The 25,684-nt window shown below is 43.8% G+C and overlaps 1 protein-coding gene across 1 annotated transcript in view; it reads right to left on the bottom strand.

Annotated features, from left to right (window-relative positions):
• The window catches only part of EML3 (EMAP like 3), a gene marked incomplete in the record, with an annotated part of 106,343 nt that overhangs the window by 46,847 nt on the left and 33,812 nt on the right, over positions 1 to 25,684 (bottom strand). The window contains 3 exon segments of the mRNA XM_056527536.1: positions 358 to 481; positions 4,333 to 4,368; positions 5,951 to 6,051. Of these exon segments, the coding sequence (XP_056383511.1) occupies positions 358 to 481; positions 4,333 to 4,368; positions 5,951 to 6,051 (261 nt within the window).

Genomic DNA, 25,684 nt, shown 5'->3' with positions numbered 1-25,684 from the left:
ACCACACGTATGGTATAGGTTTACACCCCCCGCCCCACCCGCAACCTGGTGCAGATAAAGGGCGGAAGTGAGCCCAGCCAGGCTTTAGCTGACATCACGCCTGCTGGGCCACTCCCCCTTCCTCTCTCACAGAGAGCATCAAACTGAGCAACAAAGAAGGGACTAATAAAGATAGGAAAAGGGGTTTTAGAAAAAAAAAAAGGTAGGATTAGAGTCAGGAAGAGTTAGGGACAGATGAGTTCATGATAGATACTCTTTAATCATAAGGAGTGCAATAGCAAAAATTTGTTTTAATGAGAGTGCCCATTTAATAGATGGGAATGTAGCAGAAATTATTCAGACACCGTATAAGGATACACCCAGTCTAACTGCAGCTTCTCACTGGGAAGTTCCGGCTTCTGGTCATCGTGGTTTTTTATGCAGGACGGAATATACATTGTGATTGGTCGACCGCGGAGGAAAACCTTTACGCTCATACCATCTATATAGAGACAGAGGCGATTTTTTTACTGACTCCTTACGCCAGTGTGTTCCAATCAGTGTGTCCCCAGCTGTTGCAAAATTACAACCCCCAGCATGCCCGGACAGCCAACGGCTGTCCGGGCATGCTGGGAGTTGTAGTTTTGCAACAGCTGGATTCACGCTCACACTGTTTGAAAAACATGCAATTGTTGGAAGGTGTAAATGCAATTGTTGGAAGGTGTAAACATGCACAATGTACCAAGATAAGGCTTTATCTTACAAAAAACATCATTGTGACAAATGTCATAGTGGTTTCTAATTATTAAAAGGGGTACTCTGGTGGTTTACAAATCAACTGATGCCAGAAAGTTATACCGATTTGTAAACTACTTCTATTTAAAAATCTTAATTCTTAGTACTTATCAGCTGCTGTATGCTCCACAGGAAGTTGTATAGTTCTTTCCAGTCTGACCACACAGTGTCAGGAACTGTCCATAGCATGAGCAAATCCCTCATAGCAAACCTCTCCTGCTCCGGACAGTTCCTGACACAGACAGAGGTGTCAGCAAAGAGCACTGTGGTCACACTGGAAAGAACTACACAACGTCCTCTCGAGCATACATCAGCTGATAAGTACTGGAAGGATTAAGATTTTTAAATATAAGTAATTTACAGATCTGTTTAACTTTCTGGCACCAGTTGATTTGAAATATTTTTTCCCCTCCATGGAGTACCCCTTTAACGAGACACTGGATGATCCTAGGGACTTATATGTGTACTATGCACTAGCCCAGTGTTTCCCAACCTGTGGCTCGCCAGCAAAGCTACAAATCCCAGCATGCCATGACGGCCTTTGGCTCATGGGAGCTAAAGTTTGCCAGAAACTGAAGATCCACAGGTTAGGGAACGTTGCATTAGCTAAACAAAATGAATATAATAAAACAATCCCAGTGCTAACTAGCGATACATTATACTCACTACATAGTAAAGTCGTCCAGCTGAGGGAAAACAAACAAATCTTACTTGTCCCTGTTTATAAGGTGAGCAGCAGTTTGTATAGTATCATAAAAAGGTTTTCCATATTTCATATAAACAAGCTTTACATGGTAATTCATAAAGAACAGTAGTGTTTCCCAACTAAAGTGTTTCCAGTTGTTGCAAAACTACAACTCCCAGCATGCCCGAACAGCCTTCGGCTGTCCGGGCATGCTGGGAGTTTTAATTTTGCAATGGCTGGAGGCATCTTTGTTGGGAAACGCTGCCACAGAGCATCCTACCAAGGGCAGTGCACATGTCCATGCTAGTATACTATAGGTTAAAGTGTACCTGTCGCTTTAAGAAAAGAAAAAAACACTTTGAAATGTCCTGAAGGCATATCAGATCATATCAGTTTTTATTAGTCGGGGTCTGACACTTCAGACCACAACTGATCGCTAGAATCAGCATAGAGAGAAGCACCCAGCTGAGTGCTTCTCCATCAATGGGACCAACACGGCCCCATAGACTTGCATTATGAGATCGTCATGGGCACATGGTACCGAGACAAAAGTGAACATTTTTAGCGTGCAATACTCCTGGCCTGTTATTGCAGGTCAGGGTCTGAACACCAAGACCCATCAAAAAATTTTGAAATGTCTCTTTTACATATCAAAAGTAGTTTTTTTTTTAAAGTGCCCATTTAAGTAAAATTGCACACAACACAGTAATGTTACATATAGAGAGTACTGTCACCAAATAAAACTTTTAATATAGTGTTCCTTGTGTAATTAGCAGACACTTTATTATTCCCTTTGTTTTTAAAATGATCAACATAAATATGATTAAAATGTAATTAAAAAATCAGCCACTAGGTGGTGCTGGACTGGTCCCTGCTGCATATAATACCGTGAGTTTGGTCTCATCCCGGCCTGGCAGGAGTCCAAACTCAGGAAGTGCTTCTCTGCACTGAGCTTGATTGACAGCTGCACAAAGCTTCACTGAAAGATATACAGACTGAAAGCTGCAGAGAGCCTGATGTCTTCTATTTCCAGCACCGCAAAGATGTGAGGGCAGAAGTGGTCCCCCAGCAGGCTTCAGTGATGTCATGCCTGCTGGGAAATGCCCACTTTCTCCTACTGGTAGAAGAAAGGTAAGATACACAGCTTTTTAACCCCTTGCCGCAAATGGACATTTATTAACATCCATATGTGTCACATAGGCAGGGGTGGAATGGCATCTAATAGCCAAAATTGCAAGATGAGGAGAAAGCAGGTAGCAGCTAAGTAGTCATCCGGTTCAATAGTGTAAAGTCTGCAGAGGTGCTAGGACATGTAAAGGAACAGTTTCAGTAAGAATTCTCAAAATCAAGAATATAGAAAACTCCTGCACTCACCGCTCAGCTATTGACTCGATGCTCCTCTCACGGGATAGACCGTGCACACCGGGCTGCACAGTGTGGGCGCTCAGAGGCAAATTTTTCTATATTCTTGATTTGAGAATTCATTAACATCCATTTGCAGCTGCTGAGGTATGAGGCGCGCTCAGCAGGTCCGATCAAAACAAAAATGGTACCGATAAAAACTTTTAGTAGTAAAATAAAATCAAACCTATATAAAATGGGTATTCTTGCAACCGTATGGACCTACAGAATAAATATAAGGTGCAATTTTTACCGAAAACTGCATGTGTAGAAACGGAAGCTGCTAAAAATTTACAAAATTTTATTTTTTTTTTTTTTCAATTTTGCCCCACAAATAATTTTTTTCTGGTTTCGCCATAGATTTTGTGGTGAAATTATTAAAGGGGTATTCCGGGCAAAAACATTTTATCCCCTATCCAAAGGATAGGGAATAAGATGTCTGATCGCGGGGGTCCCGCCGCTAAGACCCCCCCTCCCCCTATCCTTTGTTAACAGTGGGAGGGGTGTTAGGAGTAGTTAGGGAACATAGCCTGAGTTAGTTTACAAAAGTCTATTTGGTGACAGGTACTTTTTAATGTTTCTACTGTGTGTGTGTGTATATGAATATATATTATATATATATATATATATATATATATATATATATATATATATATATATATATAATCCCAAAATAAAGCAGCACTACTTATCCAGTCCAACCAAAAAATTGGTGCCAGCGTCCCAAAGGACTTGATCAGAGTCCATCCAAGATAAGAACCAGATACAGGCGCAGCACTCCTTGGAGTGCTGCGCCTGTATCTGGTTCATATATATATATACACCCATACACTCCCATACACACACATTGAGATTATATATATATATATATATATATATATATATATATATATATATATATATATATACACACACACACACACACACACACACATTGAGATGATCTATATCTGTATATATATATATATATATATATATATATATATATATTAAGCATGTTTCACCAGAGTCTTGCTAATACAATTACTTCTAAGGCCTTGTTCACATTTGCATCAGAGGCTCCATCACAGACTACAATAGGAGAAAGAAAATGGGGCTGGATGATGTGTTGCACAATGGACATCAATGGATCCCATTGATCTGTACATTTAGCAGGATCTGACCAGAAAATAAAATGTACTTTTTTTATTTTATTTTGTCCACTCAGGTCTTGTTGTTTAAACAGATTCCTCCAAACAGAGCTCCAACGCAGATGTGAACATAGCCTAATTTATGAAAAGCTTTTCCACTTACATTTTTTATTTTTTTGGGGGTTATTACACAATGAACATAGCCCTTGGCACTGCTGCTAAAATGGCGCTCCTGCTAAAAGTTGCAAAACTCTCCCTAGCGCCGTAGCATTTAATCATATAAGAACATACGTGTGCAGCCTGAATGCAAAGCAAATGTCTCTTTCCGCATAAAATACTCACCTATGTTATAATTTCCCCGTTTTGACGCAGAAGAACCTGAAAGATATTAATGTGTCTTATTTATGACCAGATGTGAATAGAAAAGGGACAATAAACATTCATACACACGAATCTGCACAAGAGATTTTCTTTACATGCATGAATTTTGTGGTTTAACATTTTTTTATTACTATTGCTGAAGGATCCTTTTTTTTTATTTTTTTATTTTTTATTTTTTAACAGTTCTAATGTGTGGTTGTGGTTTAAAAAAAACCAAAAAACACTTGGACATGGCAAAGATGGAATGGGGTCTGGGTGTGGAATCCCCCATGATAGCCAGAACAGCCAATAGTCTTTCTATAAAATTCTGTTTCCTGCAGTGAGGAGAAACAGAAATAAGCTGAGCGCTTCTTCCCTTTTGTGGACGGGGACCTCCGACCAAACAATATTAACATGTCTCTATGCTATGTCAAAATTAGGGTGTTTTTTTTTTAACCCCTTAAAGGGTACCTTTCATCAAAAATACTTTTGATATATTATAGATCAATGTATGCAGAATAAATTTCCAATAGCATGTTATTAAAAAATATGCTTCTTTCTATTTAATTTTCCACTTTGAAAAATGACCACTAGGGGTCTCCCTACCAGTCCTGGCAGCAAGCCTTTTTTTTATATAGATTTCAGACTCATGCTGAAGTCCTAAATCTCAGCCGGGAGAAAGACAAGCTCAGCACTGCTCCCTGCCAGGAGCAAAACCATAGATGCCATGATCAGGACTGATCACGGCATCTATGGGTTTAATGCTGCCGGGACCGGCGCAATTGCGGCCCCCGGCAGCTGCGTCGGGTCCCCGGCTGTGATTGTCAGCCGGGTCCCGCAGCAGTGCAGGAGATCACTAGGATATATGCATATGTCCCAGCGCGCGAACATGTCGGGTGCTGGGACGTAAGCATATGTCCTATAGCGGGAAGGGGTTAATAACTGTAACACTGTAAGATTTCTTTAAAGGGTCTGAGCTGCAGCATGCATGCCTCCTTGCTCCCTGCCCTGCATGATTGATGTACAGGGATTAGCTTCCAGGACTGAACCTTTTACATCAATCATGCAGGAAGGGGTTATCCAGGAAAAAACTTTTTTTTATATATATCAACTGGCTCCAGAAAGTTAAACAGATTTGTCAATTACTTCTATTAAAAAATATTAACCCTTTCAGTACTTATGAGCTGCTGAAGTTGAATTGTTCTTTTCTGTCTAAGTGCTCTCTGATGAAACCTGTCTCAGGAACTGTCCAGAGTAGAAGCAAATCCCCATAGCAAACCTATTCTACTCTGTGCAGTTCCCGAGACAAGCAGAGATGTCAGCAGAGAGCACTATTGCCAGACAGAAAAGAACAACTCGCCTTCAGCAGCTGATAATTATTGAAAGGATTAAGATTTTTTAATAGAAGTAATTTACAAATCTGTTTAACTTTCTGGAGCCAGTTGATATATATATATAAAAAAGTTTTTTCCTGGAATATCCCTTTAAGGGGAAGGGAGAAGGCATGTCTGCTGCAGCTCAGTCTCCAACCACTTATGCTTAGAAGCAAAACATAGTTTTATAACTTCAAGCCTCAAGACGTATTTCTATTTACTCTTACCACTGAAAAGATTGGACGTGGAGAGAACTTTCCTCTCTAGTTTCTTACTCTTCTCTTTTGGATCTCTGAGCAGTTTATCAGAGGAGCTGTACCTGCGTAACCTACAAAAAACAAACACGTGACGGTTATAGTTCTAAGCACACAATAACAATGTTGGATGACTGGACTGTATGACAGTCAACATTTCAGAAATCATCTAGAAATAAGCAAAAACGTACAATATCTATCCAGGCTGAATCCACACGTGTGCAGAGGACAAGTTCTTATAAATCTCTTCCTCCGGCTACACCATTGTTTTCCAACCAGGGTGCCTCCAGCTTTTGCAAAACTACAACTTCTCCTATTTTTTCTTCGACAGAGCTCTGCGGTGATGTGAAAGAGGCCTATGGGAAAAGTGGAGGCCGCTCTCATTATTTACAAGTTCCTGACATGGAGAGCTGTTATCTGGGAAACCCCTCCACTTTTACTCTGATTTATCTCTGTAATAAGCAATCCACAGACACAAAACTCCTAAGCAACTGCGTGGTGAACAAAGAGTTAACATACTAAAATATTCAAACTATTTTAGGACACTGTTCTTCGAGTGTTCTACAAGTTTCTCAGCTAATAAAGGGACAACTGTGTCATTATGCTCCAGGGTACAAGTCATTACATTTGTGATTTTCTTGTTCCTATGTGTTTACATTAAGACCGGGGCTTTTATTTCAGTATTTAGTTGTAATTCTGTACGAGAGAAATAAAGGCCCAGATTTTGCATTGATAAATCTGCGCCACTTCTTTCGTGAAGTTTTGCAGCCCCTTGTGAGCAGCCATATTAGAGACATGTACTACCTTAACGACGAGCGCCGTAAATGTACGTCCTGGTGACGTGGTACTTAACGCACCAGGACGTACCGGCAGGTTCCGGCTGCTGATCGCAGCCAGGGACCAGCCGGTAATGGCGGACATCCGCGATCCCGCGGATGTCCGCCATTAACCCCTCAGATGTCGTGATCAATACAGATCACGGCATCTGCAGCATCGCGGTCACTTAAATGGATGGTTGGATCGCTCGCAGCGCTGCCGCGGCGATCCAATCATCCTGCACGGCAGACAGAGGTCCCCTCACCTGCCTCCGCTGCCTTCCGGGAGTCTTCTGCTCTGATCTGCCTTCCCGCAGACCAGAGCAGAAGATCACCGATAACCCTGATCAGTACTGTGTTCTATGGGGACTATTAAAGTGCAAAAATAAAAGTAAAAAAAGTAAAGAGTAAAAAAAATTTGAAAACCCCCCTCCCCCAATAAAACGTAAATTGTCCCATTTTCCCTATTTCACCGCCAAAAAGTGTTAAAAAAATATTTTATATACATATTTGGTATCGCCGCGTGTGTAAATATCTGAACTATTAAAATAAAATGTTAATGATACCGTACGGTGAACGGCGCGAACGTTAAAGAAAAAAAAGTCCAAAATAGCTGCTTTTTTATAAGCTTTTATTCCCCAAAAAATTTATAAAAAATTTATTAAAAGTTTTATATATGCAAATTTGGTATCAATAAAAAGTACAGATCACGGCGCAAAAAAAGTGTAATTTGTTTCATTCCTTCTCAGCTCTTTCACTAACACAGCTAGGTCATGTGATCCCCAGTCAGACTCCCAGTATATTGCATTCTCTACTGTTTAGACAGGAAGACAGTCTCTCGTGTGTGTCTAATTTCCTATAAGATACAGGAATACATAATCTCTTACCAGCCCTGTCCTTTTTGTATATGTGTATACACATGGGGGGATTTATCATGGCTCGCATGGAAATTTTTGTGCAAGCCTTACTTTGCGAAAAAATGTGAAACCTTTTACACCAATTTTATGATGTAAGCATTGCTAAAATGCCACCCATTGGTGCCGCTGAAGTGATTATTTCTGCCTTATCCAAGAGTCCAGGAGAATAGTGATATAGTAGGTGAATACATACAGTGCATAGGTGCAGAGTTATACAACTAGCCTGTGTGTGTGTGTGCAGATTCTCCAGTATATTCCTAGAAGATGTAGCCTTACAATGCTTGTAACTTGACAGGGACGAACACATCACAATGACCGGCTGAAGCTGCATCTAATAAGAATACAAAGAGTCTCTATAGTGCAAGTTAGGGGATAGAAGTTCTCTGAGGTTCTCTAGCACTTACAGTAGAATCTCCCAATAGCGGACGCTCACGAGGAATAAAAAAAAGTGTCCACTATTGAGAGATGTCCCCTATTGGGAAAAAAAGGCTTAAAATTCTTCCTAAATGATGGAATACAGTCCTGTACTCACTCCAGAGTGTAATTACCTATAAAACACATTAAAAAGCAATATTACAGTATAATCTCCCAGTGTTGTTTAATCTCCCCTTATCCCTCCCCCTGTACCATTTCCTCCCCCTTTATAACCTGTGCCACCTTATCCCCCCCTCTTTTATACCCTGTGCCATCTTATTCCCCCCTTGCATTGTGCCAAATTACCCCCTGTGCCATTTAATTCCCCCTTTATTACCCTCTGTGTAAATTCATCACCCCGCTCTTTATTACCGTATTTTTCGCCGTATAAGACGCACTTTTTCTTCCCCAAAACTGGGGGGGAAAAGTTGGTGCGTCTTATATGGCGAATACACCCCCTATGGCGGCGGTCCCTGCGGCCATCAACGGCTGGGACACGCGGCTAATACAGGACATCACCGATCGCGGTGATGCCCTGTATTAACCCTTCAGACGCGGCGATCAAAGCTGACCGCCGCGTCTGAAGGGAAAGTGACACTAACCCGGCTGTTCGGGACCGCCGCGATTTCACCGCGGCGGTCCCGAACAGCCCGACTGAATAGCCGGGTTAGTGCTTACAGGACACCGGGAGGGACCTTACCTGCCTCCTCAGTGTTTTCTCCGTTCAGGGATCCCCTGTATGGCCGGCGCTCTCCTTCCTCGTCATCACATCGTCGCGTACATGCGTCGGCGTGTGTAACTATGTGATGGCGGTGACGGAGAGCGAGGATACCCGGCCGGCAGCAGAGACGTTCCGGAGCGACAGGGACGCGGCGACAGCGATGGAGCGACATCCAGGGCAGCGGTGATGGGTCCGGAGCGGCGGGGACACGTGAGTATTAAATCCTATGCAGTGGTCTTCAATCTGGGGACCTCCAGATGTTGCAAAACTACAACTCCCAGCATGCCCGGACAGCCAACGGCTGTCCGGGCATGCTGGGAGTTGTAGTTTTGCAACATCTGGAGGTCCGCAGGTTGAAGACCACTATTGGGTTCAAAATCTTTATTTTTTTAGATTTTGACCCTAAAAATTGGGTGCGTCTTATACGCCGGTGCGTCCTATAGGACGAAAAATACGGTAAGTGGCACAGGGAGATAAAGGGGGCAACGAAATGGCACAGGGGGGAAAGGGGGGAATGAAATGGCACAGGAGGTGGTAAAGAAGGGGTGATGAATTTACATAGAGCGATATTAAGGGGGGATGAAGAGGAAATGATGTGACACAGGGGGTAATAAAGGCGAAGGGGGATGATTTGGCTCATGGGGGAATAAAGAAACACAGGGGGATCAGAGAAGGAGGAGGGTGATGTGTCCGGCGGACGGACAGAAGCAGGTGATCACTGTTTAAACATCGGTCTTCTGCTTCTGTGCTGGGGCTTCTGCAGGGGGTGCAGCGGGGGCTTGGGCTCTTTACTGGGGCATTGGCTGTACCCCCTGATGGTGGCCCTGTGTACAAGGTAGGGCCGGCACATAACCTTGGTTGTCCCCCTATTGGGAGTGTTTGGTCTCTTAATGGAAGTGTTTTGTTCCCTATTAGGAGTGTTTTGTCCCCTAATGGGTGTGTCCGCGTCAGCTATTGGGAAAGTCTCTAATTCGTAGGATGTAAATACATTAAGCCTTATAGGACTCTGTCGGGGAGTTAAAAACTGTCCGCTATTGGGAGTTGTCCGCTAAGGGAGATTTTACTGTACTGCACTTAGATAAGAGCAAGTGTGGCCATTAGACTCTGCCCCTATGTCTTTACAAAGCCAGAGACATCATGAGTAATATAGGCAGCATTAGAAAACCATATTAAAGAGGAAGAAAAGGTTTGAAACCAACCTATAAATGGCACATAAACTAATATCTATATACCCAAGAGCCTCTATAAGGCCATGCTTAGAAAGCCCATGAGAAAATAAAATTGTTGGAGCTCTCTTGAAGGGGTACTCCGCTGCTCAGCGTTTGGAACAAACTGTTCTGAATGCTGGAGCTGGGAGCTTGTGACATCATATCCCGCCCCCTCATGACATCACGCCCCGCCTCCTCAATGCAAGCCTATGGGAGGGGGCGTGACGGCAGTCACGCCCCCTCCCATAGACTTGCATTGAGGGGACGGGGAGTGATGTAATGAGGGGGTGGGGATATGATGTCACAAGCTCCCGGCTCCAGCGTTCAGAACAGCGGAGTACCCCTTTAAGGCGGTGAGTGGCACATGAGGCTGCATTAATACTGCGCTTAGAAGATCTGCTCGCCTCTATTTATATTTTACTGGGTGCCACTTGTGTCCTGTCCCTGTTCTGTCTCTCTCCTACCCCTTACCCAATTCCCATTCCTCCCATCCTTTCTTGTTTTTATAATTATTGTGTGAGATGATAACCACAAAAATACGTATTCGAACAAGAAGCTGAACGCCCAATAATCTCCTCAGAGGACCATATGTCAGTACAAAAGACAATCCCCAAAAATATATCTCAGAGCCAAAGAATCTATCCAGATCTAGGCCATTGGGCCAAGTCCTCCATACACCTACAGAACTTTCTCACATTCTAGACTGTCTGCATGTCAACCCAATTCTTCCCCACCCAGCCTATTTTTTTTACATGGAATATATTTACATCCATATTATGATAAATATTGGCATTGTGGTGCCTTGGTGGGGTATGTAGGGTAGTTGGGGTGTTGCTGTTAACCCTTGTCACTCGTGACGCCAGGGTGAGGGTTAAATACTGTAATGTTGCTAGGGACTATCACCACCCTTCCCAGGAGCGATAGGTGAGTGCGAAATAAATGGATTGTCCACAACCACTGTCAACTGAAAACTTGCAGGAACTTTTACTGAAGATTTTCTGTAACAGGCAATAGCAATAACAGTCCAGATAACAAAGTCTATTTGTAGCTGAGCAGCGATTGACAGTTGGTTGGGATCAGATAAGCTCAATTTAGCTTTAGGAAGATTACGTTGCATAGATCCGCTGGATTTAGGGGTGCGTTTAGGTCCAGTGATCTTGCGGAGTAGCGGGGAATTATAGATATATAACCGCTGTGGTATAGGCCGAGGCTGCAAGGCTTTGGCCTAGTAAACGTACTTGAAAGTTGCGGCGGTCCTACCTCATTCAGAGTCAGCAACCCAAGAGAGCGATCAATGGCCGCAGCTCCCTTATATGGGCAGGAGCTGAGCTGTTTTGGATTGGTCCAAAACAACGGTCACTCACCGTTACACGGCATTATGGGAGAACACGTGACTCAAGAACCACCTAAGGTCCTTCAACAAACCATAGAGTTCTGAACCAAGTCACATGACCCGCAGGTCCTGCGACGCTAAACGAGTGAGTAACACAATATACATATTTACAATGATAATATTTATAAATATCAAGTTATTAAGGGGTGACTAGGGGCTAACTAGGGAAGTGGACCCCGACTGTCCTAGGGACTCTGACTTTGGGGACCCCCCTAACCAAGGCACAGTATGAAATACGGTGCCGGGACACCACAGCATTATTTGTCGGGACTCGGAGTGCCTACCGCTCCATAGTATAGAAGAGGACACTGTGTGCCGCTATCCAGGCTTTACCTCTTTGAGAGATGGTGCTGTATTCAGGGAACATGGCGGTCAAGTGTTTAATAGTAAAAAGAACGGTAGAGTGGTAACTGGGGACCGGGTAGAGTGTAATGGCACAGGGGTTACTCACCTAGAGAGCGGTCATCTGGAATTGTCCTATCAGGCCTATAGCTGCAGCTATATCTTCTTTTAACCCCTTAAGGACTCAGCCCATTTTGGCCTTAAGGACTCAGACAATTTAATTTTTACGTTTTCATTTTTTCCTCCTCGCCTTCTAAAAATCATAACTCTTTTATATTTTCATCCACAGACAATTTTGCTAATTTTGGAAGGTTTTGTTTTCACGCCGTACAATTTATGGTAAAAATGACATGTGTTCTTTATTCTGAGGGTCAATACGATTAAAATGATACCCATTATTATATACTTTTATATTATTGTTGCGCTTAAAAAAAATCACAAACTTTTTAACCAAATTAGTACGTTTATAATCCCTTTATTTTGATGACCTCTAACTTTTTTATTTTTCCGTATAAGTGGCGGTATGGGGGCTAATTTTTTGCGCCATGATCTGTACTTTTTTTTGATACCACATTTGCATATAAAAAACTTTTAATACATTTTTTATAATTTTTTTTAAAATGTATTAAAAAAGTAGGAATTTTGGACTTTTTTTATTTTTTTTCGTTCACGCCGTTCACCGTACGGGATCATTAACATTTTATTTTAATAGTTCGGACATTTACGCACGTGGCGATACCAAATATGTCTATAAAAAATGTTTTTTACGCTTTTTGGGGGTAAAATAGGAAAAAACGGACGTTTTACTTTTTTATTGGGGGAGGGGATTTTTCACTTTTTTTTTACTTTTACATTTTTTTACACTTGAATAGTCCCCATAGGGGACTATTCATAGCAATACCATGATTGCTAATACTGATCTGTTCTATGTATAGGACATAGAACAGATCAGTATTATCGGTCATCTCCTGCTCTGGTCTGCTCGATCACAGAGCAGGAGACGCCGGGAGCCGCACGGAGGAAGGAGAGGGGACCTCCGTGCGGCGTTATGAATGAGCGGATCCCCGCAGCAGCGCTGCGGGCTATCCGATCGTTCATTTAAATGGCGAACTGCTGCAGATGCCGGGATCTGTATTGATCCCGGCACCTGAGGGGTTAATGGCGGACGCCCGCGAGATCGCGGGCGTCGGCCATTGCCGGCGGGTCCCTGGCTGCGATCAGCAGCCGGGATCAGCCGCGCATGACACGGGCATCGCTTCGATGCCCGCGGTTATGCTTAGGACGTAAATGTACGTCCTGGTGCGTTAAGTACCACCTCACCAGGACGTACATTTACGTCCTGCGTCCTTAAGGGGTTAAAGTTTGCTATTGTTGTAGAGATTCTTTTTTTTTTTTTTTTTTTCGGCACATGTTCCTCGCCTGTTACTTTCACATTAGTCTCAGATTTTTGCAAACCTTCAGAGATTTTCGATGCACTTGCTGTTCCACGTCACTACACATTGAGAGAAGCCAAAAGCACAAGAGGATTGCTGTCTGTGAAATGCTGAAAATAGCTTCTGGAATGTTTCCTACCACATACCGTGTAGGATTGTGATAGAGGAAAACATCCAAACTGACCCAACTGACCCCATATCTAAACACTAAATTGCAACCATACTATGCATACATAACATATACATAGCAAAAAACAGGTTGACTCCAGGTTGCCTAAGGCCAGCACCTGGCCGAAACGCGTCACATCCTGCCATGTACCTGTCATCTGTGGTCTAATAAAGAAGGCGATTTGATCTGCAACTTGAGCTGGAGTCAACCAGTTTTTCGCCCATTTGTCTGGGGTGTAGTCTGCACCTTCTCCTCGCTCGTTTATCCTGGCTTTGGGGTGAGCTGAATCTATCTTCTTTTGCTGATAACATATACATACATACAGAACATAGACAGTACACAAGAGCTGGAGTGGCGGGGTGTTCACCTAAGGCTGGTTTTATACTAGATTAGACTGACATTCAGAGCGGAACTTGAAGCCGTAAATTGGGCGCAAAATGCTAGACTTGCATATGAAACAGAAAAATAAACCTTGATTAAAATCAGCAAAGCATAGTACGATCAAATATAAGATACTTTGTCCTATATCTTTCTAGACAAAAATGTTTCCGTCTTTCTTTTGTTATCAACTTTCTTCCCTCACTACCTCCCCCCCCCAAACGGTTATCAGCTCCATTCTATACTGTGTTTACATCCTGCAGCTCATTCAGGGATCAAATTACAAGACATACCAGTCTATGGTATATCAGCTCTGGGAGAACTGATAATTATTGATGAAGCCTGTAGAGCATAAATTTGCTAAAAAATATGATATACGAATTATATTATGGCCAGAAATAGTGCGGCTCCTCATGTACAAACATAGGGCAGCTTATCCTGAAAAGTCACCTGAAAGGACGGGCCAAAAGGAAAAGAAAACACTGCAACGATGCACACCCAAATACAAGAAGAAAAAAATCACAATTTGCATTGTTGCAGTGTTTTCTTTTCCTTTTGGCTTGTATATTTGTGCTTACACCTGGTAGCTAACTAACAACAATTTTAGGGGAACCCCCCTAGGGGAACCCTTAAACTAAGTACCCCCCAATATTAAAATGTACCTTTTATTGATCCATTTAAAATATAATCTGTGACCAACATAAATATGTGATTCTACAAGTTGGTGTAATGACACCACCACTAACTTTAAAACCGCAGTTGCCACCAGGCTCCCTAGCTCCTGTGCTTGTCTTTTGTAAACACTTGAATGTGAAATAACAGAGTGAGCATTGATTAGTAGCTCGCTCTATCTATTAGGAGCCGGTGGCTACTGTAAATTAAAATAACCAGATATTAGCCAGCCCTTCCAACGTTTCACTGGAACCCTAGCTTCGTCAGGAAAGTCTGGTGGCTAAATTGATTAGCCACCAGATTTTCCTGACGAAGCTGGGGTGCCAGTGAAACGTTGGAAGGGCTGGCTAATATCTGGTTATTTTAATTTGCAGTAGCCACCGGCTCCTAATAGATAGAAGAGCGAGCTACTAATCAACGCTCACTCTGTTATTTCACATTCAAGTGTTTACAAAAGACAAGTACAGGAGCTAGGGAGCCTGGTGGCAACTGTGGTTTTAAAGTTAGTGGTGGTGTCATTACACCAACTTGTAGAATCACATATTTATGTTGGTCACAGATTATATTTTAAATGGATCAATAAAAGGTACATTTTAATATTGGGGGGTAATTAGTTTAAGGGTTTCCCTAAAATTGTTGTTAGTTGATTTGACCCTAGTACCTCCTCTTGGGGTTTTGTTGTTTAGTTACACCTGGTAGCATCCCAACATTTACTGTGGACTGAGCTACCCAAATTCTCCTTTGTACCTGAAATGACAGGTACGCTTTAAAGACTATCAACACTTTTTTTAAATTCTTGCTTTGTACTTAACACAGTGCAAGATAAAATTATCTTCATTATAAAATTATCTTTATAATTATCTTTATGCATCCCCCTCTTCCCCCAGTTTTACATAGAATGCAGGCTGCTGTAACTCTTTCACCATGAAATCCAGGAGAGAAGTTGCCCGAGATCTCAGTCTCCAGCCCTAATCTCTCCTCTCCTGAACAATCTTCCAAGCTGATTTATGATCAGATCAAAGTTGACTTTTGATCTGGTCATAAATCAACAAGCCCCTAAGGCTGTGCTCACACATACTTTTTTGAACCTCATTTTGAGTAAAATGTTAGTCCCTAGGACAATTTTTTATTTTATTTTTTATATTGACAGGCACACTTTATGTTGGGACATTTTAACTTCTATTGTTCCATGTGTTACTGCGCTCTGAGATTTTAGCATGCTCACTCATTGAGTGACTGGTAGAGCGGCTCCTGGGACCCCATGTGTAACCCCATGTAAATAGGCTGCTGCTGTGCCACATATTTTGAATAACCTATAAATACCAACCTAGAAATTCTGCTCTATTTATATCAGAGTTATGTAAAAAAGAAAAAAATATTTCCAGATACAGATAATTCACTGTGATCACTAAGTAAGAAGAAACCAAGACTGGTGTTTTCTCTGATGACTAAAAGGTTTGGGGATAGGGGACTACCAAAGGGGTGGTAAAAAAATGTTTTACAATCAACAGGTGCCATAAAGTTATACAGATTTGTAAATTACTTTTACATAATAATCTTAATCCTTCCAGTACTTATCAGCTGCTGAATGCTCCACAGGAAGTTGTGTAGTTCTTTCCAGTCTGACCACAGTGCTCTCTGCTGACACCTCTGTCCGTGTCAGGAACTGTCTGAGCAGGAGAGGTTTGCTATGGGGATTTGCTTCTGCTCTCGACAGGGGGGGGGGGGGGGGGGTTAGGGGGGGTCTGGATGATGGATGATGACGAAGGCCCGGGCAGTGGTCTTCAACCTGCAGACCTCCAGATGTTTCAAAACTACAACTGCCAGCATGCCCGGACAGCCGATGGCTGTCCGGGCTTGCTGGGAGTTGTAGTTTTGAAACATCTGGAGGTCCGCAGGTTGAAGACCACTGAGGGCGGAGTGTTCACTCAAGTATAAGCCGAGGGGGGTGTTTTCAGCACGAAAAATCATGCTGAAAAACTCGGCTTATATACGGTAAAACACTCGTGACTGTCTAAGGCAAGGTCCTACCTGCGTAAGAGACTCCATTGATTTTCCCATTAGTCATTGGAGCTGGATAACAAACCAAAAAAACTGACCTAGTGGATCCAAAGAACAATGGACCCCAACCTCGTTGACTTTAATGGGGTCAGTAGGGTTTCTGGCATGGCCTCCACAATTTTACTGGACATAAACAAAACAAAAAAAAACAGCTCATGATACATACAGCCAAAGTTTGTCCGGGCATGTTGGGCGTTTTGCAACAGTGGGAGGCACCTTGGTTGGGAAACCCTGCCGTACGCTATCCAGACCTCTCCTTTAATCAGATGCAGTCTCCCCTAGAGTTATCATCACTACATGAACGTGAATTTACATCTAAAAGGGTTAAAAAAAAAAAAGTTGTCAAATGCCATGCTGTATCTTTTTTTTTTTTTTTTTTTACAAATGTGTTGCTGTGCGAACTTGTCTTCCTTTTATTAAACACACAGTAATATACTTTTAAAGTGTAATTCAGTGTGTGCCATCAGCTTCAATTTATCCTTTTATTTTGCTGTTCCGTGGCGGATATCCAAGTCTGCACTTCCCTACTGTGTGGGAAAGTGGAATTAAGGCCACTCTCAATAAAACGTTTTATACCCAGATAAAAAGGGGTCGCTCCATCTGGAGACAATTAACTACATTTATCCAGTATTTATGGTGCATGACCAGTTTGGGTCGGCGCCCAGAATTAAGATGCTAGGAGGTGGCATGCCGTCAGCTCTGACCCTTGCTTAGCACAAGTTTTCTCGCTACATGTAAGTGTTAACTCAACTCCTGACTTCTGTTGCGGCCTTACCGGACCAGGCCACATCTGCATGCACTCCGAAGAGGACCTCGGGCCTTGTAGCCTATTTAATAGCTATGGTCACCTTTGGTAGCATTTTCTTTTTAACTGAAATGCAAAAAATTTTTTTATTACTGCGTTTTATTAAAAATGTTAAACCATTGGACTATTCACAGCTCATCTGATGGCTTAGTCTCCAGCCATTCCTGTGTGCTTGCTCCTAAACGCTCATCTTGATTGTAAACCTATCAAAGCCAGGGGCCCGAAGCGGAGCTAACGGAGGAGATTACCGAAGATCCCCGCCACGGAACAGGACAAGGTAAGTACCGTTGTCATCAGTGTCACCTGCACTACCTGTCGGTACCGATAGGTTAGTGCAGGTGACAGATTTCCTTTAACTTTTGATTTGATCATCATTGAGCTTAGAAGATCATTCTTTGGGTGCATTCACACCACGTTTTCGCTATACACGGACCAGATCCGCGGGGGCGCTCCCATATGCCAGCCGGCCCTGGACCCCTTCTCATTTATTTAAATGAGCCGACCGGAGTCAATGACTCCGGTTGGCTCAATTTTGCCCCGTATCGGGTTTTCTGATCGAACTGAAAACCGTGGTATGCTGCGGTTTTCAGTCCGGTCCGGTCCAGGGGCAAAAATGAGCCGACTGGAGTCACTGTTTGACTCCGGTCGGCTCATTCAAATGAATGAGAAGGGAATAGGCTCCGGCTGGGAAACGGGAGCGCCCAGTTTTCCCTCCCCCAGATGGATTCGGTTCCCGTATAGCTAAAACATGGTGTGAATGCACCCTTAGTCTCATCCGCATATACTAACACTTGCCCGGTGATGACCATCGGCAGTTTCTTACTGCAGACTGCAATTTGAGGGATCCAATGTTTCCGGGACTGGAGACGTGACATAACGCCACGCCCCTTGTGACGTCACTCCACACCCCCCTCCATTCAAGTCTATGGGAGAGGGCATGACGGGTTTCCGAGTCTGGAAATGCAGCCTTGCATAGAATGCGGGTGCTGCAGGGAGATCACGGAGGGTCCCGGTGGCGGGCCCCCCCATCAGACATTTTATCTCCTATCTTTTGGATAGGGGATAAGATGTTTTTACCTGGATGACCCCTTTAAGGGTGGAAAAAATGAATCTCTTAGGTATCATTCACACTACGAAATCTCCGCCCAGAAATAATTCATGCAGAAATACCTTCTGCAACTAGCTATGCTGAAATCCATCAATGCTAGAACCGCGTCATTTTTAGCGGCAATGCAGTCAGCGCAGAATGTCTAAAAAAAATAAAAAATTAGGGCACATTCATGGAGGGGTCGGGGCTTCTGCCTGCACCCTGAACATGTTCATTCTTTCGGCGGGTCCAGAATTTGGAATTCTGCTGGGAAATTCTGTAGTGTGAATAAGACAAACTGTTTTTAACTTAAAGGTGTACTCCGCTGATAGACATCTTATTCCCTATCCAAAGGAAAGGGGATAAGATGTCTGATTGCGGGGGTCCCACTGCTGAGGCCCCTCATGATCTCCCACAGCACTCGGCATTCTAAACAAACGCTCAGAGCCTGTGATCGTGCAGTCACAGCCACGCCCCTCGTGCAGTCACGCCGCGCCCCCTCCATTCCCGTCTATGGGAGGGGGGGTGTCATTGACATGCCCCCTCCCATAGATATGAATGGAGGGGGTGTGATGTGACATCACAATAGGCGTGGCCTAGATGTCACGATCACAGCTTCCGGCTCCAAGCATTCTGAACAAAATGTTCAGAAGGCTGGAGCACCGGAGTACCCCTATTAAGGAGTCTATATTTCTGGTAACTCCCGTCATGCACTGTCTCTCCTCACCAGTCTGAAAGATGAAAATTCAGCGCACTTTGTGGGTGTTTGTTGCCATGAAAAGGAACACTAAACACTAAACTTTTTTTTTTTAAATCAACTGGTGCCAGAAAGTTAAACAGATTTGTAAATGAAAAAATCGTAATCCTTCCAGTACTTATTAGCTGCTGAATACTACAGATGAAGTTCTTTTCTTTTTGGAACACAGAGCTCTCTGCTGAGTAGGAGAAAATCCCCATAGCAAACATATGCTGCTCTGGACAGTTCCTAATATGGACAGAGATGTCAGCAGAGAGCACTGTACTTGTGATGTCAGCAGAGAGCACTGTGTTCCAAAAAGAAAATTTCCTCTGTAGTATTCAGCAGCTAATAAGTACTGGAAGAATTAAGATTTTTTAATAGAAGTAATTTACAAATCTGTTTAACTTTCTGGCACCAGTTGATTTGAAAAAAAAAAGTTTTCCACTGGATTACCCCTTTAATATCCTCTTCTCCCTGTATTTTATATGGTCCCATATTTCAGTCCAAACTATTAAATGCATATGGATTGCTCCAATAGGCGATCGGCCATAGCCCTCTGTTGTGTCTGGCTGTAGGACAATTGACTGCAACAGGAAATACAACATGCTGAGCTCCACCTCAGGGGTTAAGCCCCACATTTCAGTCATCTGCCAGCAAAGTATGAATGGATACGAACATCTGTGTTCTCTACAGGATTTCTAAAAATGTATAAAAAGTTTAACTAAAAAGTTCCCAATAATACAAATCCATGACTTTATATCCATACATATGACTTCACTATGCATATAGTTAAAGTACCAAATAAACTTTTCTAAACCAACTCAGGCTATGTTACCTAACTACTCCTAACACCCCTCCAACCCTTAAAAAAAATGTCAGAGCTTTAAAAAGCTATGTATCTTACCTTTCTTCTTGCTCACATTATGCAATCTCCCAGCAGGAGAAATTGGGCGTTTCCCAGCAGGCATGACATCACTGAAGCCTGCTGGGGGACCACTTCCGCCCTCACATGGTTGCAGTGCTGTGATGAATAGAAGACCTCTGGCTCTGTGCATATTTCACTGAGGCTCTATGCATGTTTCAGTGAGGCTCTTTGCAGCGTTTAATGAGGCTCTTTGCAGCTGTCAATCAAGCTCAGTGCAGAGAAACACTTCCTGAGTTTGGTCTTCTGCAAGGCCGGGAGGAGACCAAACTCAATGTATTAATTGCAGCAGGGAACAGAACAGAGCCACCTAGTGGCCATTTTTTCTATTATATTTTAAACATTCATGTTAATAATTTTAAAAGCAAGTGAATGGGAAAGTGTCTGCTAATTACACAAGGAACACTATTTTAAAAGTTTTATTTGGTGACAGGTACTCTTTAAAACTCTAAGCCATGATGGTAAGGTTCCCCTGATCCATCGGCTCCAAGGCTTTAATGGGCAACATGGAGGTGGTCTCACCCCAAGCCTTCTTTTTTTTTTTTTTTTTTTTTTATATGTCGTTACCTATCCTAAAGCAACAGATAAAAAAAAAATGGAGGTAACTTCTGCAAGAAGCGTAATATACCTGGACACCTGCCCCATGTATCTTATCATTCCCCTACAAGCTCTAACACATTTTAAGGAAAATGGGACAACATGCTTAAAGCAGGATGGTCCCCAACCTGTCCTCAAATTAAAGGGAACCTGTCAGTTTTATGCTGCCAGAACCACAGCATTAAACAGCAACAAGCACCGCAATCTCCTGTACGGGGCCTAGCTCTAGCACTGAACTAAGCATACTACTGAGCGCTCCAGCCCCCACCTTTGGAAACAATTAGGAGTAATGGCCTATTCAGCCAATGACCGGCTGAGACAAGACCCTGTCTCAGCCTATGCTTGGCTGAGCCGGCCATCACACAAGAATGTCTCCAAGGTTGGGAGCTGGAGCGCTCAGGAGTATGGCTAGTTCAGTGTTGGAGCCAGGCCCTGCACAGAAGATCGCGGGGGGTCCCAGCGGCCCGAGTCCCCCACTTACACATAATCAGACACTTATCCTCTATCCTGTGGATAGGATAAGTGTTGTACCCCGGAATACCACTTTAAGGCCAGATAGCCCAGGAATTACAGTGGTCCCTTAAGTTACAATATCAATTGGTATCAGGATGACTGATAATTGTATGTTAAGACCAGAACTCTATAGATTAGGCCCCCAAAATGTCATCCATAAATAGAAAAAAGTTAGGATTAAAGAAAAATAAGTAGATAACTTAACAGATAAAGCAAATCCTTACATATAAAAAGAACGATCTGCTGGAAGCTGTAATCACTGTCTATGTAGAGGACAGGAGCTTCTTCAGAGTCCTATACAGTACACAGTGTCCTAAAAAGTTACATGGAGCCGCATTCATCTGGTGTCCAAAAGGAGCAGCTAACCCTGGCACAGGTAAAGGAGGAGTACAGAACATTAAGTACCTCCCTGTACTGTAGGTACACCAGTCAGTGCATGAACTTCAGTAATACGGGGGTTTTACCAGTAAATGCCCATTCTGATTGGTCAGTTCTTCCAGCCATTGACACATTTCACAGATCTGCAATGTCTGTACATGGTATGGCGAGTCTGGTTTCAAGTTCCGATGGTCCAGAAAAGACCAATGTATGTTGAAATTATTCCGTTGTAGGTTGATGGATCACTGTATTTGCCCTATATTGGTTGTAGCTAGTTTCAAAGGGTTATTAATTGTTTTGCTAAAATTCATATCCTGCTGAGGGCGGGAATAAAAATAGAAAAAAAATATATACTTACCTATCCTTGGTCCCCAGTAGCTTCATTTCGGCTTCATCCGGTCCCCCAATCTTCTGTTTTCTTCCAAGTTGAGTGCTTGGTACAGGACCTGCCTGCCCAATCAATAACTAGCTATGGCCAGTTATTGGCTGGGCTGGCAGGTCCTGCACAAACGCTAGTCTCGGAAACAGGAAGACGATAGAAGATCGGCTGACTAGAGCCAAACAGGAGCTGCGGGGGAACTGGGCTTGGTAAGTATATTTGTTTTATATTTTTTTCCCACCCCCAGCAGGACATAAATTTTAGTAAAACCTATCCTACTGTGTTGATTTGGACCTTTTTCATATGCCAGCCATCACAATCCAGAGGATGGCAGTGCCCATGAGCTACTGACCCCCAAATTGTTGCAATATATGGCTGTAGACAGAGGCATAACTTTTAGCTTCTGGGCTTTGATGCAAAATCTGTAACCGGGCTCCATGTGCCATTATAATGCTCTATTATAATACTGGTCTCTTATGGGGCAGATGTGCTTTGGGACCCCCTTAGACACCAGGGCCCCGGGGCGACTGTTACCTCTGCACCCCCTATAGCTACGCTCCTGGCTGTAGATATAAAAAAAGAACACAATGAGGCGCTCTGGGCACAATATATACCTGGGGATACAAACAATTAGTGCGGCTATGTGAAGAAGCATAAAGATCTAAAACAAGGGCAAACAGTACTGTACTGGAGTCCTCCGTACTCTCGGGGAGCATATACATGATAAATGGTCACTACCGATACAGCCAAGGTTTTATAGTTTTTCCTAGAAAAGAGGATGTAGCATTAACCCTTTCCTGTACACGACGTGCAAGTCTGCAAACAGAATTACCAATTCCATAAATGCTTTTACTAGTGCTACGGATACAGTATTATACGGTTCATTTTAAAATTTTGTCAAGAGGAGGACGCATGCGCGCGGCTCACTGAGACAGACGCACCTCATGTGAGCTCCGTGCCGGCTGTGCTTATACCGCCGATCTCAGCGCCGACACACGGCTCCTTAGCACGGGAACACCCGCCGGAGATACTATGAATACTCCCCGCTCCTCCAGGAGACGACTTCAGGCGGCTTCTCAGGGACTTTCACAGTCAATTCCGGATCTCTTCAGGGCCGGGGCTAAATCCAAGATGGCCGCCGCCAGCTCCCTCCCGCCGGAGGATCAGTCTGACGATGAACTCTCACAGCCTGAAGATCTTACCCCTGCTGCCATGTTCCGAAACATACAGACCCTGTTCCGCAATGAGTTATCGCAAGCTGTGGCTACTTTTTCCTCGCAAATTCAGGAACTTACTCAGAGGGTGGCCGATAATGAATCCAAAATCGATGACTTGGCGGACGCGGTGGAGTCGGATAGACAGGACATTGATGAGCAGGCAAGTAAGATGGCGGCCATTGAATTTAAGCTGGAGGACCTCGAGAATAGGTCGCGTAGGGCGAACCTGAGACTGCGGGGACTGCCGGAATCGATTACTGACCTGACTAAGGTACTTACCGCCCTTTTTTTTGAGTTGGCTCCCCAATTAGAACCTGAGATGCTGAGGTTTGATAGGATCCACAGGGCCCTCGCTAAGCCCAAGAACGCTGAACTCCCGAGAGATGTTATATTGAAATTGCACTATCCGGAGATACGGGATGTTCTTTTGCTTGTAGCCCCTGACCTGCCTACTCTGCCGGGCATGCCCCCTACAGCTCGGCTATACTCCGATTTAGCACCCTCTACCTTGGCCCGGCGCAGGGACTTTCGGCCTATCACCTTGGCTCTAACCCAGCATCAAGTTAAGTACAGATGGGGATTCCCCTTCTCCTTGTCTTTTCGACTTAATGGACGTACCCATTTTGTCCGCTCTATAAAAGAGGCCTTGGATGCTCTAAAATCTGAAAATATCCAGCCGGTGGATTTGCCGCCACAGCCACAGAGGAAGAGACGTCCACAGTGTACATGGACCACCGTTGCCCGTCAGGATAACTCGAAGAAGCCTGCCTGACTGTTTGACCGAGGCCCTGGTGGCTAGTCTAATAGCCTCTCTCCGGGGATTCACTGTTGCCTCATGCTGATCCTGTGAATTATTTTTTCTATTTGTTTTCATTCACATGGCTCAGGTAACTTTTACATTAATGCGGGACTGACTTTCCCATACCTCGTTCCGGCTGGGACCCGAGGACTTGTTATACTGGGCGGTGCACAGACCGGCGTAGTGCGCCCTCACAACCCGGACATGGGACTAGGAAGTATGATGGGTTTCGGACGACTCCGACCTGTCTTTCCTTTCCAGGACTGTTTGTTGTGTTTTGGTTTTTGTATGACATGTTTGTCTTTTTTTTTGTGTGCTGTTTTATGTTGTAGGTCTTTGCTGATGGTCAGATCCTTGACATGGACTCTTGATGTACTATCTGGACTGGTATTGTATTATTTGCCCCTGCCGCTTGCTCCCCTCCTGATTACGTGTTATCTAGCATCGTGTGTTATGTTCCTATGTGTAAGCTAGTGTCTCACAATGTGAGGGGCTTTAACTCCCCTCACAAACGTAACAAGGCATTTAGGGAATATACTAGGCTGCATCCGGATATACTTTGCTTGCAGGAGTCCCATTTTACCCCATCCTCTCATCCCAAGTTTCTTCATAAATCATACCACCGTTATTATATGTCCACATATGCGTCCAAAAGTAGGGGGGTTGTGACGTTATTGCACGACGCTTTCCCATATACTGTAGCACATTCGATTGTGGATCCTGATAGCCGTTATGTTATCTTAATAGGATTGCTGTATGATAAAACACTTTGCCTCGTTAACTCTTATGCTCCCACTGACGCCTCTATCTCTTTTTTCACTAAATTGTGTTCTGAGTTGGAGACCCTGACCTACGACTGGCTGATTTGGGCTGGGGATTTTAACTTTGTGTATCATAGTGACCTGGATAGATCCCACTCTGCCCCGCTTCGTAGATCTGGGGCTCAGCAGAAGAGGGTCCAACAATTGTTTAGCGACCATTGTTTAGCTGATGTCTGGCGGGAGCATAATGGCCGCTGTAGAGGGTACACATACTATTCTCCCTCCCAGCATACCTATACTCGCATTGACTGGATCTTGGCCAACGCTGTGTTACTGCCCCACTTGTTATATGCACGTCATATTCCGTGTGTGTGGTCGGATCATGATTTAGTGGTTGCGGCCTTTCATTTAGCCGCTCCCTCCGGGATTCCCTTTAGGTGGCGGCTGAATGAGTCTCTGCTTACAATTACCCGGGTCCGTACCCACTTGGAGGCTGACTTAACAGAATATTTTCTTCGCAACGGTTCATCTGCCAGTGCGCCCTGTTGGCTATGGTTAGCTCATAAATCGTACATGAGAGGTAGGATTATCTCCTTAGCCTCGGGTGTTAAGAAAGATCGCTCGGCCACCAGGGTCGCACTGGAAGCTAAATTGTTCCGCCTTACTATAGCACACCAAAATGACCCTTCCTTGTACCTGTATAATGAAGTCAAGAATACTAGGACTCAGTTAGATGCCTTGTTGTCCATGGAGGTCGAGATAGCGGTACGTTGGACTCATTCCACGTACTATAGGTACGCAAACAAGCCCGACCGCCTCTTGGCCTCTATGCTGCGCAACACCTCTTCCTATAACAAAGTACATGCCATTCAGATACGTCCTGGTGTGACTACCTCTAATCCCGATCATATTTACTCAGCTTTCCATTCTTTCTATTCCTCGCTGTATGCTGCCCCACCTGCTAACTCTCCTACTCCTTTATCTATT

The sequence above is a fragment of the Hyla sarda genome, chromosome 6 (assembly GCF_029499605.1).
Source record: "Hyla sarda isolate aHylSar1 chromosome 6, aHylSar1.hap1, whole genome shotgun sequence".
NCBI classification, from domain to species: Eukaryota; Metazoa; Chordata; class Amphibia; order Anura; family Hylidae; genus Hyla; species Hyla sarda.
Note: the sequence above shows the minus strand (reverse complement) of the source record. Positions and strands in the feature narration are given on the sequence as shown.